Genomic DNA, 21,109 nt, shown 5'->3' with positions numbered 1-21,109 from the left:
GATTCCTGGTTCGCTGTACAGCAGCAACTGTGGCAGAATCAAATTGTTGACCAGACACAAATTAAATTTCAAGGCAAATCCATGATGTATGCATAAACAACTGGTTGTAGATGGTTTAATAGGGTTTGTGAGGCACTGAAAACCTCTCTTCACAAATCAACCACTGAGCAGCACATCTGGATCCGTTTTGAATGTTGAGGAGTTGATTCCATAGCTGACAACATCAAAGTTTTTGCACTGTAATACCTACTTACAAAAACACCTATTGTACAATTGTTTTTGATCTTTTGCAAGTTTGTGTGGTTGGATAGAAGCAAAGATAGATAGGGAGAGAGAGAGTAATAAAAAAAAATAAAAAAAAACAGCAATAAAACAGCTTTTTTCCAGAAAATATAAGCATTTAATTTTCAAGTACAACAGTGCAACAGTGCCATCAACTGGGAGGTAATATTATAACAGCAAAAAGCCATAGGGAGGCCAAGGCTTGTCTTTCTTGGTGGTGCCCTGCTTCCACTATGAGTCTGCACCGCTGTGTTGCCATGAGAAGACAAGGCATGAAAATGTCACAAAACATGAAATATCATATGAGAGGAGTCAGTGTCTCCACTCCAACTGGAGACAAGACAAGTCAAGCTTGAGCCTTTTGTTTATTGAGATTGTATGATTTCCTCTACCTCAAAGAGGAGAGGCAAAACTGACTTGATTGTTTCCTCAGTCTTTTCCTCTATCACCTCAACCATTTGCAAAGTGGTAGAGAATGGAGCTATACAGGTAATGTTACTTAAGTAAAAAGGGAGAATAAATAAATAAGCTATCTAGGATTTTTTTTTTTTACTTGTGCAGGAGTAGAAAAGTAGTCATAATCAAAAACTAGTCAAATATTAGTTACGTTGCAACAATATGATAACACACAAAAAAGCAACCCTAAAAAATGCTTATGTCATTGGTACTAATTGAACCAATTGGATTCACAGTCACTTTCACACAACCTGGAATTAGCAAATGAAAATACATTCTGAAATAGACAAACGCTGATCAATCATTCACAAAGCGCCAATGGTTCTTACAACATGCCAGCTACAAACTAATTACACCACTCAGTGAGTATAAATTCAAGACACAAATAGGCTGAAAATGAAGATTAATCCAATTTTAAAGTAATGTCATTTTCTCTGGATCTGTCATCAGAGTGTGGCTGTAAAATGTTATACAATTAACTTTTCAAGTCAGTACCAATGTCCCGTTCTCTACATCAGTGCATGACCGTTTGTTTATTTTCCTGAGTATTTGTAGCCTAAATATACTATAACCTCCCTTACTAGAGACTGTTACTGAGTTTCCAGCTTTACCCCGGTGCTTGGCTCCAAGGTAGGCTCAGGCGTAGGATCCTGCTGTGTTGGAGGATCTCCTGGAACACAAGAATACACACGCGCACGCACACACACACACACACACACACACACACACACACACACACACACATACACACATGATTGAGATGTTCTGCAGCACAGTAGGAGCTCTCAAGAGACTGCACCAAAGAGATTGACTTGGAAACAAAGTTGTCGGGTATGCACACACTAGAGTTGGTGCCGGATCAGAGAACTGCCTGCCACAGCTTGCTAGGAAGGAACCAGCTCTTATCTTCTAAGGTGATGCCAGCTAAGCGACCATGTTGGTGTAGCCGCCTGGCAAGTCGATAAACAATCCGACAGAATGGAGAGAATGCGGTCAGCTCAGATACAAACTAGAAACACAATGTTGTCTTTATCTCATCTGGCCCCTCTCTGCCTCTGGTTGCCTGAAAACTAGATTGCCAGTTTGTTATTGGGGCATGTGTGCTGATAGGTGGAATTCGGTGTCAACTGTGTGAGGAGGAGCGCTATCTGATAGGAAGTGAGTTGCATAGAAGACTATTGTTCGGGAATGGCCTGACGCTCCGCTAATACACAAACACAGTGAGGACTCAGTCACATGATGGCAGTGTCTCACACTCTTGAATAGACACAAGCGGGCATTCACACACAAAAAAAAACCCCATAAACATACAAAATTAAACATTCTCAGAATTCTTGCATGAATTATCAAGCGTGAGCCGTGGCTTTCATCACCATTTTCTTTTGGTCTTTTGTTGTTTATCAAAGGACAAGATGTAGTAAGGATGGAGAGGAGGTGATTGTCCGTTTACCTTCAACCAGTAGCTGAGCTGCCTTCCTGTCTTGGGTGATGTAGAGGGCAGTCATGAGGAAAAACAGCCCACCCAGGACCCCGACAAAAGGACAGAGCAGGAAGCTGTACTTCAGACTGCGGAAGCTCCACTCGAGGGAGTCGGGATAGTATGCACTCACAGCATCAGAGATCTAGTGGTACAGCGTGTGAAGAGAGAGGCAGGGGTCAATGACATACAGTGCAACTGGTTTGCTGAAGTTGGCAGTGGTGACACGGATGAAACAGTACAGTTAAAGTCAATGGAACGGAAGTTGAAAAGTGGAATTATTTCTCACCGCTCCTACTAGGTAAGGACTCCCAGCGTCACCCAGGAGATGGCAGACTGTAATCTGGAGAGCCTCAGCTGTGGCCCTTCTGGTCGGTACAACAACATACTGAAGAGACAAGCATCACAGAACAACCCAGTGACTCCAAGTTTCAGTTGGTTGTATTATTTCTAGTCCCAAATGCAATAATCAAACTCACCAGGAGTATGTCAGCCAGAATGGGCCAGTTCAGCGATAGCAGTGTCTCTCCAATGAAAATGAACACCTGAAATAAGACATGAATGTCACATAAAAGGTTCTGAATTCATCATGTACAAGTTACAAATATTCAGCTCAGGTCTGTGGAAGCTGCAAGATATTCAGATAACTGCATCCTTCACAAATAGAAGTATTATTTAGTCATAGGACACCAGCTGGGACAGAGGTTTGGCTCTTACGTAAGCGGCCGGGATGCTCGTTGATGCCAGGAAGATGACTAGAAAGAGGCAGGGGGCGGATCCCAGCATGCCCACGGCGCAGATGAGCGGGTCGGCGTTCGGCACCCTGTCCCTCCACCACCTGGAGAGCACGGTGCCGAGACACACTCCCAGAATGCCCGTCACCACAGTCACGGCACCGAAGATGTAACTGGGAGCGGGGAGCAGAGGCAGACCACGTCATTAGAATTCGAGTTTTGATGGAAAGGAGGTAAACGGAGGTGGAGGACGCGGGTCAAAGGTCACGCTGTACCTGTCTGAGGTATCGCAGGGCTCCTCCGCACACGGGGGGCGGGTTCCCTGAGTGACCTGGGCCCTGGCCAGAAAGGTAGGGGTCCAGAAAGCCAAGGCTCCGGTGAGGAAGGCCATCGCCGTCACTCCCATTGACGACCACACAAAACTTTTACTGGAGGGACAGAGAGGAAGAAGAAGATCATAAATGAGCTGATATATCGATTTCACCTTCAGGGATTTTATGCAAATGACACAGTATTGGTTTTCGTGTCCTCGCTTACTTTTTCAGAAGGTACTTGACGTCCTCTAGGTATGAGCTCTGCCATACAACACCCTCTCCATGGGTTTCTGCAGCTCCTCTGGGGGGGTTCGGGCACAAGAAGATCAGCAGGAGAAGTCCCACTGTGCCCAAGATGGGAGTGAGCTGACAACACAGACAAATGTTAACACATCTATCACTGTCAGCGCTCAACTAACATTTATACCAGAAGAGTTATTCTTAGTTCAGAGACCAGTCCATTATTATTGGACACTAATAGAATAAATGTTCTCACCCTAAGAGCCCAGCGCCAGTCTCCTGTGAGAGTGGCTATTGATGAGCCCATTATATATCCAAGGCCGCTAAAAACACACAGAAGGGTGAAACCATCTTAGACTGGTCATGATGATGTGAACAAACAAACAAAACAATCATCTATGCCACAGGGTTGGGCTCAATTTGTGAATTAAGTTATCAATTATAATTTAAGTGAAGAACTGGAATTGGAATTTCAGGTAGCTGAATTTAATTCAATGGAATTGTGTGAAATTCCATGTTTTTGTTTTGTCTTTTCACATGTCTGAGATTACACGTAGTGTTATATATTATCAATACTGAATATCATAAAATGTTAAAGGCACTTTTCAGGTGGTATTTGATACATAACATGTAATTGTAATACATACATTATGACTGAATGTATTTGATTTGTTTAACTGTCTTTGATTCATAATGTTTGATTTATAATGTTTAGTCAAGACAACCTCTCTTAGAAGTGGAATTTCATGGCATTTAATTCCTGTCATTCTAATTCCATTCCAATTCTGTTTCCATAGTGCTGGGTGCAATTCCAATTGCAACTCCAGAATTTACCATGCATTCTCAATTCAATACATGAATAGCCTCAACCCTGCTATGCAAGTTGATTTCACTTTAAGAGTCGTAAAAACTCCAGACAGCTTATTTACAAGGGAAGGGGAACACTTGTGTTTTTTTCCTCCTAAGAGCTCTAACCTTCCGACAGGGATGAAGATGTAGAAGGCAGAGATCATGATGGTCCGCTGAGCTCCGGTATAGAGGTCTCCTATGATGGTGGGAGCGATGGTGGAGTAGCTGGCCTCTCCTGTCCCCACCAGGGCTCTCATTAGCACCAGAAACCAGAAGTACTGAGGACAGCAGGAAATTGTCACAGACACAGTCCATCTGAGATTAATCTTTCATCAAATTATTCCCCACCCCCTTCTAGAAAACCTTTTTTATCCCACTCAAAATAATGTCATCTGTATTAATGATTGTAGTTGGAATCATAAACACTGTGAGCATCCTCTCTCAGTTAACATTTGCTATTCTTATGGTCAACAACAGCACAATTAGCATGTGGACATTAATGGACATTAATAATTCTTTCCCTAATCTAGAAACCAAAGTAATAGGACTAATCTGTGATGTACAACATGGAGCTTCTCCACTGACAATGAGTGGTGACTTTTCTGACTCATGCAATATTTGTTTAAACTAGCTAAATGAACTTTGCATGTTTGTAGTCCTCAGGGTTCTGAACCAGAAAATGTAAACATCGAAACAACCCAAATTGCAGTCACAGCACTTTGTCATGTTTCCAGTTTATCCAGTTCATTATTTATGGAGCTGTAGATTGATGAGCAAGATTATGGGCAAGAAATAAATCTCTTCTCTCCTTTATCTAGCTCCAGGAGACAGTAATGTACAGTATGTTAAACTGAACTGTCCTCAGACAACACGTGTTTCAAAGCTGAAGTTCAGGGCTGTTTCCCTCTGAGAAGCGAACAAAGACAAAGCTGAATGATTAGGGACGAACAGGAAATGCAGGAAATTGTAGAGTTTCTTCTACAGTGTATGAGCGCTCATACATTGCCCACATTTCGAGCTTCACTCACCGACTTGGTGACGAAAGAGCTGCTGACTGCAGTCACAAGCCACACACTCAAACCACCAATCATGATGAACTTCCGGTTGTAGCGGTCGCCAAGGTAACCAAAGATAGGAGCCAAAATTATGAAACTGCAGATGAAAACTGTAAGTGCATTAATATTTTATGCAAAAAGATTTCAGTTCCCCACCATTATATGACACATTGACTTATTCACATAAAATTAGTGGGCTGAAAGAGCATTAAAGTCAGGTTCTGGAACTGGATGCATCATCATACCTGTCTGCAGCAGTCCAGATGTGCTGTCGTTTATATCAAAGAATTTCTGGATGTTGAGAAGGACGCCTTCATGACAATAAAGAGAAACTCATGTGTGAGAAGTAGAAATCAAATACCAGAAGCAGAAAAATGTGGTTGCTGAAAAAGGGGGAAGTGTAGGCCAAGAGGAGATCGTCTAACCTGCTATTGTGTACCGCTCCATGTAGTTGAGCAAGTTGATGTAGCAGAGCACAGCTACAGCAATGTGAGCGCGTCGAGGTGATATAGCTGGTTTCTCCACTGCTGCCGGTGTAAGTGATGAAAGGCTGTTAACAATGGAGCCATAGTGTGAAGCAGAGTGGGAGCTCAGACTCAGACGGGTTTTGTCTCTGTCCTGGTGGGACATCAGTGATCCATTTGACTCCATCGTGAGCAGCTTTCTTCACCTGGAAATAGAGCATGTTATTCATATATTACTGACTTTTAGTCAAATCCTTTAGTCTCCTAACAAAGACTGTAATGTGATTATAGCGGGAGCACAATGGGGTGGAAAGTCTTGTTATTAGACATAGAACTCAATAATGAGATTTTAGTGCCATAATTGAGTTATTTAGGACTATATATAGACTGGGGAAAGTACACACATACTTTGTAGTGGATAAGATAGCAGCTTTAATCTCAGGTCGAAATGCTTTACAGAACAATAAGTCACTGTCTCTTTACCACAGTACAATTATCAACCTAATGAGACACAGTATCAAGAGAAGTGCTCAGGTTATATGCTATTACATATCTTCAGTATTGTTTTGCAGTCCTGTGCCCCACTGGTAATCTACTTTGGGGTAATTCAGTTAACCTAGTTTGTGGAAACCCTTTAAAAAATAGCCTTTTAAATTAAAAATTAAATTAAATTAAGAGACAGTAAAATAGTATAAGAATAGCTCTGTGGAGCTGCCTAAAAATGGCAGGGGAAGAAGAAGGAAGGGTTCTGTAGTCATCAAGCTCTCGAGTCAACTTTTCTTCCGCCTGTTTTTATAGTTGCAACATCATGGGCTTTACCCCAAACCTTCCTGGTCGGAAACAATGTTATGACACTGCAAGACAGGTTTGTAATCAAACAGGAGAATTTGCTTTGCAGCTTACCAACACTGCTGACCTCAGGCACCACAGTAACTCACAAACAAAACTGAAACAACATTACACCAAATTAAAGGAAAATTAAAGGTAAATTTTAAATTTGGGAATCTGAAACCAAAATATACTTCCCACTTTCTAATCCCTCCCAAATTAATTCAAACTCCCAGCGGTTAGCAGCTCTAGTCTATTGTTAGGGTAAAACACTATAAAAACATGGTCAGGTCATAAAGTAACATGATAAAAAGTGTAAACGGCATAGATTAAAAATCATGTTCTTGCTCAGATTAGTAGTTGATTTCAAATGCGGTCCCTTGCTTTGCACATATTAAATGGTTGCTGCATGATATGCTTACAGCCCAACCTTTCAGCCCAGTTTGGTGAGTCGGTGCAGTGGCAACAAAGCAACTACTGTAGCTACAATCTCTTCTCAGAGCAACACAGTGTAATACAATGCCATTGTTCAAACTTTGGCTGCCGAAACCAAAGCACCTGGCTCTGATTATAAGACACAAACACACTGACATCGACACAGCTGCTGATGTTTTCATTGCATTGCTGTACAGGCACACTATTGTAGGATCAGAATCCTCATCTATTACAACTTTTCAAATGAAAACTTACATAAAGCCTTACGTACTAGTTCATGAAGTCTTGTCAATGTTGTCTTGCTCAGCTTATTCCATATTTGCAGTTTTCAGTGGAGAAGGTGCCTCCCAGTGTATAACAGAGATCTTCCCTCAGCTCTAATACACCCTGTGATATTGAGTTAGCAAAGGGAACAGCCCACTCTGGGTCGGTCATATGCTCTCACACAGATCTTCACTGTGATGCAATGCTGTAAACAAGCCAAATGTCAAATGTTGCTATCTCCCTGGCCGCTTCCCTACTTGATGAAGTGTTGCAACTGGCTGTGAATAAATACTCTATTTCAGCATTTATTTTAAGAATAGTTCATCACCCACAATAAGTTGTAGGTGTTGTCTCAGTTTCTACTTTTTACAGGTTCTGGCATCCTCTCTGAGATCCAAGGAAACTGCTTTATTCCTGTTTTCTTTCCAATAAGTTACTTTATGTCCCGGCTCCTCCAGTCCGCATGTCGAAGTGTCCTTGGGCAAGATACTGAACCCCAAATTGCTTCCGATGGTTGTGCCAGCACCCTGCGTGGTAGCTTGCCGCCACCGGTGTATGAATGTGTGTGAATGGGTGACTGTAGGCACGTGTTGTAGGGCGCTTTGGATAAAAGCGCTATAGCCTAATGCAGTCCATTCACCATTATGTGAATGGGTGAATGTAGGCATGTTGTAAAGCGCTTTAGATAAAAGCGCTATATAAATGCAGTCCATTTACCATTTATGTCCCAGAATAATATCTAATAAAAAGCATTCGTCTAATTGGTGGCATGCTACCTCTGCTCCATGGTAATTCCTTTTTCTTGTCTTTGATATTAACGTTACATTCATATACAAATATTTAATTAATAGCCAATGTGTCCAAGTTACATACCTTCGGCAAAAAGATGAAATCATCACTAGTGGATCCTTGGTGGCACCTTTCCTCCCATCCGTGGAAATTACTTTTCCCTGTTTTCAATTAGACAGTTTTATTAGAAATACTTAAGTGATGTCAATCTGCTGCATGGAGGATTTCCACATGAATGTTTGCATTCAAACATATTTGTATTGTATAGCGTTACATTATCAACTAAGGAGAGAAGTGGCCTCTCTACCATCTCAGAAAAGAAGGCACTTTGAAAAAAAAAAGAAGGCAGAAGCAAACCCATTTGTGGCCTCTAACAAATATTTGCAAGTTCAAGTTGACTCTAAGCTCATATTATTGTTTATTTGAATTCCCATTAGCTGTTACCACGGTAGCAACCATTCTTCCTGGGTTCCACAATTCATTAGCCTGGTATCCAGCCCCTATGAATCGCAGTTTTCAGCACTCTTATGAATCGAGTGCTGAAAACTGCGATTCACAGGGGCTGGATACCAGGCTATCAATTCATATAATAATAATAATTTAAAAAAAAAATACATTCTAGACTCTTATTATGAAGAAAGCAGGCCTACAAGACTTTTATTCTGAACATCAGCTGGACTCTATAATAATAATAACAATAATGATAATAATAATTATAAAATGTCCTGCAGTGTGTTGTGTGCTGACTGGGTATTTTCAAATGCCTCTGAGAGAGTTTGGTCTTCAAACAGAGAAAGCCTAGGTAGGAACTTTTTCTCTCCCTGGAGAAGATCAATAGCTGTGGCAAGAGGCGGTCAAACTTTATACTTCATACTTTACACTTTAGTAGAAGTCCCATTAAGTGAGGTCTACTAGCCCTCTCTCCACTGAGGACCAAACCTAGTCTTCTTGGAGTTCACAAAAAAGACTTCACAGCTGACATCACCAAACAGATAGGCTGACACAAGACATAAATATTACAACATAAGCAAATAGAAACAGCCATTAACCTAACCATGCACCTCACACTTACCATCTCTCCATTGTGTTCTTTAAACATCACTTCCAATGAGATATTAAAGCTGCAAATCTATAGCAGTACATTGCAACAGAATCACCTCTGTCTCAAGAATTTAACCCTCAGCAATCAATTTTGTCAGCTGGTTCAGAAACTCTCCAGCTGTACTATAAACATCCCAGACTTCAGCATATTCCTTGAGGAAAAACAATCTCTACAGACTGGAGCCACTTCAAGCCTCATACCAATGTCCTCCTGGTCCTGTGCAATAACAACAAGCCCTACATTCAGAACTCTGTCATTTTAAAAATCTTTTATTGAACGCATGTAGTCACACTGAGACTGACATTTCATATTCAAGAAACAAAGGTGGTTCAGCAGACACAGAAGTAAAAGCCCTGCATAAATAGGTACGGCCATTAATCAGAACCTTCATCTTACTAGCTCTTCATTTTGCGCTTTAAAATCGCCAATTCTAATGAGATTAGGAAGCTTCAAAGATTTTAAAGTACATTCCAATAGAACAACTCCTGTTCCAAGAAGTGGCCCCTCAACAGAGTCAATTATGTCCGCTAGTTCAGAAACTCTCTTGTCTTGCCACATCAAACATCACAGACTTTCCAGACAGAAACTTAGAACAAACCAAATCATTGAACAAATTAAGTATTCCTATTTGGACCAAATGAATATAACCAAATCAAAACAAGACAGAGAATACAAAGTGGAAGATTATCTCTTTCCCATCAGTGCTAAAAAGCAGAGTCGTATCCTGAGCAGGTACACAGGCCCATTGAACTCCAACTGGAAAGAGACAGAACACACAGAAAAAGACTGCTACCTAAAGAGGAGTGCATGTGTGGTCACTGCTTGACGGGAGAAGCTGAGATAGAGATCCACTTCCTCCTTCACTCTGAGACGTTCTCACAAGTCAGAACACATGGGTTTAACAAGCTGGTTAAGATGAGATCATTTCTCATCTTTAGATGAAGAGGAACATGAAATGCTAATACTGATGGGTGGGGTGAAGCAGTGAGTTCTGCTGCCCAATATGTCTTCATGTGCCATAGCCTGAGAGATGTGAAAAAAAAAATCTAAAAATATTTGCCTATTACATGTCACCACGCTTACTCAGTTTTATATATTCTATTAATTTATTATGTTCTGATTCTCCATTACTTGATATTTACATAAGTCTCATGATCAGTATTTTCTTTTATTTTTATTGATATTATTATGTTTATTTTATTATTATTATCAAATCAAATGTCATTTTTTGATGCTATTACTTATTTGCTGTTGTTATTATAATCCATATGTAAGGGACTGAGGGTCATTGTGCTGGAAGGCCGTTAAGTTGCCGTCTATTGCCGCCATGCAGTGTCAGCTGGGAGCATTACAGGCTGCTCCATCAGGTCAAATACAGCTGAGGCTGCTGTCCTCTGTGTGGCTGGCTGGATATCAGTCCAACCCCTTAAAACAGATTGCGGCCCAGCCAAGAGAGTGAACAAACAATTACATTCATATTTTCCAGAGCAACCTACAGTGAGAACAACTACAGAACAACTTTAAATTCTGCAAGGGTCAGAGCCATCATGCCAGGACAATAAAAGTAGTAGGCCTAAATCCATAGGAAGTGCTAAGCCTAGAACTTGTTTTTGCTGCTGTCCTCTTCTTTTCTCATGTAACCTAGTTTCTTGGATGACAAATTTGCTCATGATTTGCCCAGATGACCATTCCCATTTTTCAATTTATTTTTCCTTTGCTTCTTTTACATCCCCCACCCACCCCCCTAAAAACTCCACACTACTATTGAATGTGTGTCTTAACTCCAGCTATGGCACATGTATGACCCAACCTGCCCTGTGACCTTTAAACCTCTACATCCCCCACATACAAGACGCAATCAAATGAACTTACGAACCAACCACTGATGAAGAATTCCTGACAACCTCCATGATTTGTGTAAGACTGAAATTTTGAGAGAAAAGAAATACTCTTGTAATCATAGGTTTCACTCTCTGCATTATTATCTTCCATGTACAGTGTACGCAGATACATTTTAATACAAAATCAATAATTCTTCCTGTGTGGGGGTCCCTGTGACAAAATGCCATTGAGTGGGAATCCGTGGCCTAATCTGCGCGTTTACTTGGGGGCCCATGACATGAAAATGTTTGCAAACCCATGATATCGGCCAACTATTATCTCAACTTGCTGACAGGGTGTCAGGTGGTGCCACTGGAATGTAGAGCATCGTTTACAGAGAGACTAATTTTAGCGACAGACTAGACTCCACGGCTGCAGCTGGATAACACTTGACACTGCATATGTTTATAATTTAACTTACAAAGCAGAAAGCCACAATTTTACGGTTTATAATATAGAGTTTGGTAAGCATCGATATTTTATCAGTGAGCAATACATACTCCGGTACAGTAAGTGGCGATATAATACTGTTTTTGACCCTCTATAAAATTCAAAGAAGAAGAAGTAGAAGCCTGACGAAGAAGACGAAGAAGAAGGATGACGAGAATGCTAAACAGAAAATAGAAGGGACGGAGCACTGTTTATTGAACGTTAAGTTAACGCTGTCGCCCCGAAATATTGACATTGAACATAGCTGCATTTACATTCGCTAAACCATGACGGAGCCTCAGTCAGCCCTGTTACTCAGGAGACAGCTTGCAGGTAATTAAACATTAGTGGCAATTGGATGCTGGCTGCCCAGCTAACGTTGGCTAGCTGTCGAGCTAACGCTAACGTTAGCTTTGATTCAAGTGATGCTGCTGGCGCAAACTGTTTTCTTGAACCTTCCACACTAACGTCCCATGACATTATAATTGCATGGAGAGTATTGGCTATCGACAGATCTCTTTCTCAACAAACATAAATGAGAACGTAAACGGTTTCGTGAACCAGTTCATTTGTTTGTTTGTGTTGACGTTGCATAAGGATTTGAACTGAAACCCGCTGTCAGAAGTCTCAGCGACTTTCCAATAACGGGCTGGCTGAAGTCAGCTAACCTAGCTAACATAACGTTTCTAGCTGGCTGGCCCAATATGTTTACAAATATGATAGCTGACATAACACTTGGTGTTTTATATTTTTATATCGGATATTTGCTAGCTAGTCAACTAATGTGATATTATCATTTTATTGATTTAGCTACCTAAGTATAGTAGTTGACCTATTTTTCCTTGCTTACTAAATTGATTTGCAAACGTTTTTAGCCAGCTAGCTAAATATGTAATCTAGCGTTAGCTGCTGTGACTCTTGTTAGCTGTGACATGCCAAGCTAGTTAGTTAGCTAATGTTAGCATCTGGTGTTATGTTTTTTCTTTACTTTAACACAGCCCACTGCGCATCAAAATTAGCTTATATTAGTCTCCAACAGTGACATGGTGAAACACGTATTATCCAGTTTTCTCCCACATCATATGGGTTTGGCCTCACATCCAACAAAACAATTTGGATCAGAAGCAAGCCATTACACATGGTTGTCAACTTAGACTTTTTATACAAACGCATGTCACTGGCATGCCAAAGTGCCCCCCTTGTAAAATTCTTTACAGATATTCTGTAAATAGTGATGGCCAGTTGACTCCTGGACTCCTACATTGTTTAGAGTAGTGGTTTACTCTTGATAGTGACATGGAGATCATAAAATATGGTGGATTTTATACCAGGGCCCCATAATTCTCAAATTTAAATCCACACTCAAAGCTGATATTGCGAAAATTTCCAAGATGCTTGATATCAGTGTAGGCTAGAGTTAGGGTTATGCCTGTGAGCAGAGGAAGCCCTCATTTCACAGGCTGACCAGTCACCAGGATGGCCAACTTGCATCTGTTTTGAATGTGGGAACCTGGAGGTCCATATCATTCAACTTTTGAAAGTTATGAAAATATTGGAATGACCATATTGTAGTTGACAAAAATATGTCTTCTCTTGTGGACACACATTTATAACAGAGGAACTCTTAGAGAAATTACATTTTAACCACATAGGTAGCTACGTCAATGTTGTCACATTTGGTTATAGAAAAGAACGTGCCTCTAAAATAAGTGTCGAACTTAATTCAGATTAATACCCTGATGCAGCTGCATTTACAAATGGCTGTAAGTGAAGGCTCAAAACAGAGGATTAAACCAGCCTGTTTTCTGTTGATTTATTTCTGGTTATTTTGCTAACTGGTTTGAATAACCATACAGCAGGGTTACAAACTTATCACATCCATGAAGTGACACACACACTTTTACCCCCAGAGACCACCATGAACAAATCTCACACAGCATTTCTGATTCCTGGACAAAATCAAAATTCCAACACCATCTGTGTCAAGATTCAGACATTTTAGTGCTAAAAGGGCTGATTGCCTGCAAAACTGTGTTATTCTATTCACCATAAGGGCTACATAATATGGAGAAAAAAATCACATAGCAATTATTTAAAAAATATTGTGATTTCAACTGCAAAATGATCAACTGGAGTCAACAATGATTTCCTTGTGATAGGCTAAAAGCACAGTCAGTGGTCATAAGAATAACTATATCAGTATTGGAATAACTGAAACCTTTTGACTATTTTCATCTTATTTTACTGCAATTGGCTGAATCACTCAATACAACCACTGAACAATACAGTAGTCACATTAAATAAACTTAAATTGCTTAATTTTTCAACAGCACTATCTCTAATACACAAGACATTAATGGGCGTAATAGAAATGCACTGCAGTAGAAGGGACACTGAACATCTTCAAGTTGTGCTAGGCAATTTTGCATGTTGGCGGCTCCAAATGGCAGCGAAAGGTACCTGAAAACTCTTGTCTAGTGTAGCTTTAACAAAAATACCTAAAATAAAAGTATGTATTTTTAATCTGAATCACCTCTAGCTCTCAGAAATCTTGTTTTGTCCAATCACTATACACCATGTACACATTGTGCACTGCCTCCTCCATCTCAGAGGTCACTCTGTCCTCAATGCTCTGGATCCTCTCCTCACTAATATGGGGATGTAACGTTTTGGGAGGAGTATAGAGATTACGTATGTGGTTAGAGAAATATTTCCATTTACTCTTGGCCAATTTAGAGCCACAGTGCATCTCACCTCCAGAGGTGGTTTAATTGTGGATAATTGCAATTGGATTGCTGTCCAATCTAGGGCTGTGTGATATGGACAAAATCAAATATCACAATATTTTTGACCAAATACCTCGATATTGCAAAAATATTGTAGGGATGACTATTGGTGATTTCACAAAATATTTATACAATGAGATTTTTGATAAATAATCATCAGTAATGTGGATCTAATGACTAAGTGGGTAAAGGCAAATAATAGAACAGCTAGAACAGTCTGGTAAGTTCAGAAAATTAGATCACTTTACTGTAATGCAGCCTTTAAAACCAGGAAAAGACAACACTTCTATGTCATATCACGATATTACGTTATCCAAAATCTAAGACGATATCTAGTCTCATATCACAATATCGATATAATATCGATATATTGCCCAGCCCTAGTCCAATCACTCAAGATGCATTTTAATGCTAGATGTAAATGGGGTCTTAGATAGTTCTCACTGGAAAGCACATACAGTATGTGAGCTCCTGTGAGGGACCCTACCCAGTTCTCATAGATTCAAGGACCTCCATATTGGCACCAAGTGCCTTGCTTTCTGGTCTGCAGAGAGGACCTAAAGCCTCTGTCCAACACCTTCCTTATGATCTCTTGCCTTGAGGTCTACTGGACACTCTGTACAAGCTGTGAGTGCATGCTGAGGGAGGTTAAGGTTTTTTTCCTGTGCTTTATTTAAGGCTACTGTTTTGTTTGTAAATTTGATTGTTTTTCCAGCCATTAAAAAAGTGGTTCACTGTCTTCTTGCCCAACCCTGCTGGCTAGTCATTGTGATATTCTTTTCTGGCATTTTCCCACATACATAAAATCCTATAAATTCTCTATGAATCAATCAATTCACAATCTCATTGTCAATTGTAATTGGAGTGGGAATTCAGCACAGTATTTAGACTATGGCTGGGTCTGATGAAGAGCATGGAGCTCAAAACATTGCATTTGTTCATGTTAATAATGAATACACCTTAGCAGGAACTTGCAGTATGCAGACTCTACCTACCTGTTCTATGCTTTGTATTCTGTGTGGCACCTGGTTAAGATTTGATGTACATGTTTTTACTCTACGTAATTATGATATTAGCAATAATGTATTGGGCATATTGATGAAGACCAAATTACACTATGCATAAACTTAGCATTTGCGAAGTGCAGCGTATGTCTGGAGCATTTGAGTCTGGTCCAGTGACTCAGTGTGATTCAGCCCCGGTGGTGTGTGGTTACAGCAGTGTGCTGCTCCTTACTAAACCCCCAGCCAAGGCCTAACACAAGGGTTACGTTGTCTCCTGTGTGGTCTTCAGAAGAGCACAGAGTCAGAGTTTAGTTAACATGGGTACTTGATATGACCTGACAGTGGTCATATCAAGTACCCATGCTGTGGCTTATGTGGGTATTTGTTGTTTTTTTTATCTCTAGAGCTGAACAAGAACCCAGTGGAGGGATTCTCGGCAGGCCTGATTGAGGATAATGACCTTTACAGATGGGAAGTCCTAATCATCGGCCCCCCAGATACACTGTAGTAAGTCTAGCACTGTTTCTTAATACGGGATTTAGAAGGAGCTTTTGTTGTTTCAGCAAGTTATTTCTCTCAACATTACTCACTTCCATAGGTCTGGATCTTTTGAAACTTGTTAGTACTAATGATATTGATTTTTCTCTTTGCTCTTCTTTGTTCACAGTGAAGGTGGTGTATTTAAAGCTCATCTGACATTTCCCAAAGACTACCCTCTCAGGCCACCTAAAATGAAATTTATCACAGATATTTGGCATCCTAATGGTAGGTACAAATGTAGTGCGCTATGAATCAAATTTGCCTTTGTTTGCTCTAGGTCCTGTTCGGAAAGTAGATGTTCTAGCTCTGTTAGACGTATATTCAGTGGAATACTTGTCCAGTAGGGTTTACCAGGGCCAGGGTGAGCTTAAAGCGTTCATAGCACAGTAGTTATGGCACGTTTTTATTTTTAAACTGTAGCACTGCTGAGAAATTCACTCTAGGTAACAAAAATATAATGAAAAACAGTTCTGGTTTTGGAGAAAATTTAGTATCTTAAAGTCAGGTGGAAATACGATTTTGATTATTAGTATTATTTAGGACATGGACATGTTAACTTTCATGCATTTTACTCTATTTTGAATGATTAAACTAACATTTGATTAAATAATGCATTTATTACACTGTAAAACTTTGGTACATTCATATAGAACATACTGTATATAAACAATATTCAATAATGAAATTGACAGCTGGTTTCTAATGATTCTTATCATTCCAAAAACATTACATCAGTGATAGATAGCTTGACAATCCACGCTTTCACCACCCCATTAGACACGGCATACACTTTGTGTTTGCACATTTTGTGTAGCATTATGTCATGCAAATGAGCAGAAAACATCCGTTATAACACAGGATTTGCTACCTAAAACCTTTTCTCCCTCATGAATACTAATTTCTCCTGCACTGTTTTGTTTCCAGTTGACAAGAATGGAGATGTATGTATTTCTATTTTGCACGAACCTGGGGAAGATAAGTATGGCTATGAGAAACCAGAGGAGCGCTGGCTGCCCATCCACACAGTGGAAACCATCATGATTAGTGTTATCTCTATGCTGGCAGACCCAAATGGTGACTCACCAGCCAATGTGGATGCTGCAGTAAGTTCACTTGTTAAAGGTAGATGATTAGCAATGTTATTCGAATGAACTGGATGTGCTTCTCTTTCAAAACAGCTTCATACTGTCCCTATTTGGTAAATATTATTCTTCATTTCTACACAAAAATGCACAGTACGATCCTTAGATGTTTTGCATTTTGGATGATATACTATAGTAAATCCATGACAAAAAAAATAACAATAAATAAATAAAACTAGAAATGAATACAGCAAATGTCATAATGATGGCAAATATAATGATCATAAAATGAGAAAAACAAATAAATTGGATGATTGCAGCAATGGGACACAAGCAACACAATAGAAAAAAACATATAAAAATGTATAAACTCCTAGGGCTCTAGGAGCAGAAGCAATATTGCCTTTTAATTTTAACCTGAACAACATGATCATATGATATGATGATCATTTTATGATAATTTAGAATGGCTAAGAAACCCTTGTACAGGGATGTCGGGCTATGTTCTGGCTCATTAGGGGTTGGGTACTCAAATGGGGCTTACGTCGTATTAATCAACCACCTTTTCTTATTTCCCGTTTTTTTTTTTCTCTGCAGAAAGAGTGGAGGGAGGACAGACATGGAGAATTCAAAAGGAAAGTGGGCCGTTGTGTACGAAAGAGCCAAGAGACTGCGTTTGAGTGATATTTAGCAAGGCTCTAGCTTCATGTTTTCAGGGTATGTGTTATGTTCTGGACTCTTCAACCCTTTTATAAGCTAGCCAACCTTGTTGTTCAGAACTGACTTCAGCTGCTCAGGAACGGCTGCCAGTTGCACCAGTTAAACTTAAGTTTGAATGTCGGCTAGGTTGAACAAACATTCTCACAAAGTCTGAATTTACGCATTACAAAGATTTTAACGGTTGTACCAACTAAAATAGTTCCAATGTAAACATAAAACTTAAATCTGCCCCCTAACAACATCGGTTTGGTAGATGGGGATGAACAAATACAGGATGGTTTATGTTGGCACCATGAACTTAGATCACTAAACCGAAGAAGAGCCAAAGTACAATTTTAGCTAGCTAACAATAAAATTATGTTTTTGTTTATCTATAAGTGATAGCGGTAATTGCATTAGGCCTAACTGCATAGCTTTGACCCTGTTGAAATTCACAGTTACACCACTTGATGTCACTACTGTTGTCTGTATTGGTTACACATACAGTAGGTGTATACATAGATTTGTCTGTGGTTGTAGTGTGCATGGGAAACAAACTACAAATGAAGTCTAGTGTTAATACTACTACATAACATACCTGTTTAATATAATATTACCTTGGCCATTAATAGGGGTACAAGAAATTGATTTTGGCACACGTAATTGGCCACTGAAGGTAAAAACGTCATTGTCTGCAACAGTATTTTGGTCAGTGGTCTCTTAACGCTCTACTAATTAAGATGCACCACATGTCTCCATGGTGCAACTCAACAAAGATTATCAAACTAACTGGTTTCACTGAATGAATTAGTGTAAACTTTACACCCTGACTTATGATCAAACGCATGTCCAGCTGGTGCAACAGGCTGCCGACCTTTTACTCCACATTATTTCACTCATTATGTATGCCTGTTTTACTACAGTACTGTCTTTGTAATTAGAAATTATGGCGGTGCAATTGACATTTCTATCACTGCTTGATTACTAATTTTCCTGTTATTTGCCGTTTGTTTTCCCATAGGTCTCCAATTGAAAATCAACATGGCACTGTTCCCTGCACTCTTCCACCCTGTTGCCAGGCTTGTCCTCCTTGACTTCGGCAGGAACAGGCTGGCCACAGTAGGCTGCAATAGAACATAACAGTGACTACAAAGGCTGACAGAAAACCGCCAAGCAAGTGCCAACTCAAAAAAGAAAACAACAGAAGATGATAAAACATTTTTTCAAGTCTATGAACTGCTTCAACATTCAGGAAAATATTGTAAAGACGTGTATATAGCACAGACTAAACCGGATAATATATAAACTCCCTTTCCATCCATCAAGACACTTAGACCAAATGAATAGCGCTGGTTTAGATAGAACTTGAGTTCTGCTTAGATTGTTTTAACAGGAGGTCTTATAGAGAAAGAAAATGCGATGCTGTTGGAAGAATCTCACCTCTGAAGAGCTTGATTGATTCAAGCAAGACATGAATGACTGGTGAAAAGTCTTTGGTGGAATACTGGCGTATTGGAATACACATAGCATGTCTCATGGGTTCTCACGCTCAGAACCCAACACTGTATGTGGGTACGTGGATGATGTTTTTTTTTTTTTGTCCTCCTTTCCCAGTTATGGGTCTTGCCATCCCGCTCAGTTGCCTTTAGAAAGGGAACATGCCCGTTATTGTTCATGCATGCTCAAAAAAAAAATGTTGTGTCTTTTTTCAAAAGTGCCTCCTGATAAAATGCTTGGCCACTTCACCCTGCATTGAACAAGTGTTAAAAATATCAGAAAAGATGGAGAAATTGTGTACCACCTTGAAAATTGTGTGTATGTATGAATTTATTTAACAGTCCAGTTCACCAGGATGCTACGGAGCCCCTAAAGTCCCGAAAGGTGATATTTTATATTTTATCTTGCACACAAGATAATTAACTTGTGCGCACAAGATAAAAAAATATCACCTTTCGGGACTTTAGGGGCTCTGTACGATGCTGTATATTATATATATACAGCATATAATATTAGATTATCAGTAACAATTTGGTGTAGCAATAACTCCCCTAGTGTGAAGTGTACACATCTTAATTTTTGAAGTCCTGATAAAATTTGGGTTGATTTGGGATCCACTTCTCCAATATTCTGTTATTTTAGCAGCCTCTACTCCTTTTCTGTGTTGTCCTAGTTAGGAATTGTTATGCATGCTTTATCTTTAGTTTACCTTTTTTTGCTGAATGTTTCTGGGATTTGTTTGCGAATGTTTGAGTGTTTGTGTATACAGTATGTGTGCCCATTTTATTTTCTCCCTCTCTCCCCTGATCCCCAATCTCTTGTTTATTATGTTCTGATGAACTATTGCAGTTTTTGCCTAATGTACAAAGACAAAATACTGATGTATATTTTTCATGTTATGGAAATTGTCACCTGTAGTGAGCTCTTCTAAAATATGACTTTTTTTTTCAATATTTACTTGTGTATTTAATTCAGTTGTATTTTGGGTAAGACTTGAAGAATTACATATTGCTTATGAAAACAGTGAGCAGGAGGAATTCCAACAAACAAGCTGATGTTAGATGTTTGTGTTTTGTTTGGTTGACCAGTCATCTGGTCGCCTTCAGCAACTTGGTCCTCATGACAAAGACAGCAGAGTATATGAAGAGTGCCACTGAAAACACGCATGACCTATTTATTGCTCAATATTCAAATCCTCTGAAATGTTGCTGTTCCATTAGCAAAGGTTCAGACAGTTAATAAGCTCATTAATATTCCATATTGAGTTTAACTCTCATGCCAGCAGTCATTTCCTCAGAGAGACACTTCTCAAATGCTAAATATTTGATTTTGGAGTAACACACTTCATGTGAATATTTATTTTGGATAGGATTAAGGAGATTGTGCCAATAGCATGTCTAGATTGTAGCTCTTTATCTCACTCATCCTTTTCACTTATTTGCATTCAAACTGCCAATCAGTAATTGTTATCATTTAATGATGTCTCCATCCTTCTGAGTCCTAGCAGAGAACACCAGTAATTCTACCAGCCTCTTTATGCCTGATGGCCTTTACAGAGTCACTAACTCTTAGAAATCTGCTGTCTTTGACAGGGCAGACATTTAAGTCAGATATTTAAGTTGACACAGCTAACATCATGACTGGTTAACAAAATGCAGTTCATTTTTTGATTTGGTTCACGGGCGATTTAAAATCTGATTTGGATTGGGATGTATGAGTGTGTACCCTGCACTACATTGCATCACACTTCCCCATAAACCCTGTTAAACGTTCTGCTCACAGGATACAGAACTTCTTGTAATTTCCTGTATTCAAAGGAAATCATCTGGAGGCAGAGTGTTCATCTGTTCCCACAAGGCCCCCTCCCTTTAGGACCAGGTTCCTGCTGATGTCAGGGAATAA

The 21,109-nt window shown here is 39.7% G+C and overlaps 2 protein-coding genes across 3 annotated transcripts; one reads left to right on the top strand and one right to left on the bottom strand.

Moving 5' to 3' along the window:
* Positions 1-413: 413 nt before the first annotated feature.
* On the bottom strand, positions 414-7,511 carry spns3 (SPNS lysolipid transporter 3, sphingosine-1-phosphate (putative)). Of its 2 annotated transcripts, none has more exons than XM_071521612.1 (13): positions 7,406-7,511; positions 5,833-6,077; positions 5,653-5,718; positions 5,381-5,517; positions 4,479-4,630; positions 3,760-3,826; positions 3,487-3,629; positions 3,225-3,377; positions 2,933-3,122; positions 2,695-2,760; positions 2,505-2,603; positions 2,189-2,360; positions 414-1,408 (listed from the first exon to the last, which is right to left on the bottom strand). In XM_071521612.1, the coding sequence occupies exons 2-13, from the start codon at positions 6,056-6,058 to the stop codon at positions 1,329-1,331; spliced, it is 1,551 nt and encodes a 516-aa protein (XP_071377713.1). In that variant the 5' UTR covers positions 6,059-6,077; positions 7,406-7,511; the 3' UTR covers positions 414-1,328. The 2 variants fall into 2 exon arrangements, with proteins under 2 accessions (XP_071377713.1, XP_071377714.1); XM_071521613.1 differs by having other exon boundaries at positions 7,390-7,506.
* A 4,247-nt stretch (positions 7,512-11,758) lies between these two features.
* On the top strand, positions 11,759-20,160 carry ube2g1a (ubiquitin-conjugating enzyme E2G 1a (UBC7 homolog, yeast)). The gene is made up of 6 exons (XM_071521611.1): positions 11,759-11,932; positions 15,794-15,896; positions 16,057-16,154; positions 16,854-17,032; positions 17,609-17,728; positions 18,732-20,160. The coding sequence occupies exons 1-5, from the start codon at positions 11,887-11,889 to the stop codon at positions 17,693-17,695; spliced, it is 513 nt and encodes a 170-aa protein (XP_071377712.1). The 5' UTR covers positions 11,759-11,886; the 3' UTR covers positions 17,696-17,728; positions 18,732-20,160.
* Positions 20,161-21,109: the final 949 nt, after the last annotated feature.

This window comes from Centroberyx affinis, unplaced genomic scaffold (genome assembly GCF_046629955.1).
Source record: "Centroberyx affinis isolate AG114_WGS23_722 - 3 ecotype Tasmania unplaced genomic scaffold, CSIRO-AGI_Caff_v1 ptg000900l_1, whole genome shotgun sequence".
Classification (NCBI taxonomy): domain Eukaryota; kingdom Metazoa; phylum Chordata; class Actinopteri; order Beryciformes; family Berycidae; genus Centroberyx; species Centroberyx affinis.
This window is presented reverse-complemented; position numbering and strand designations above follow the sequence as displayed.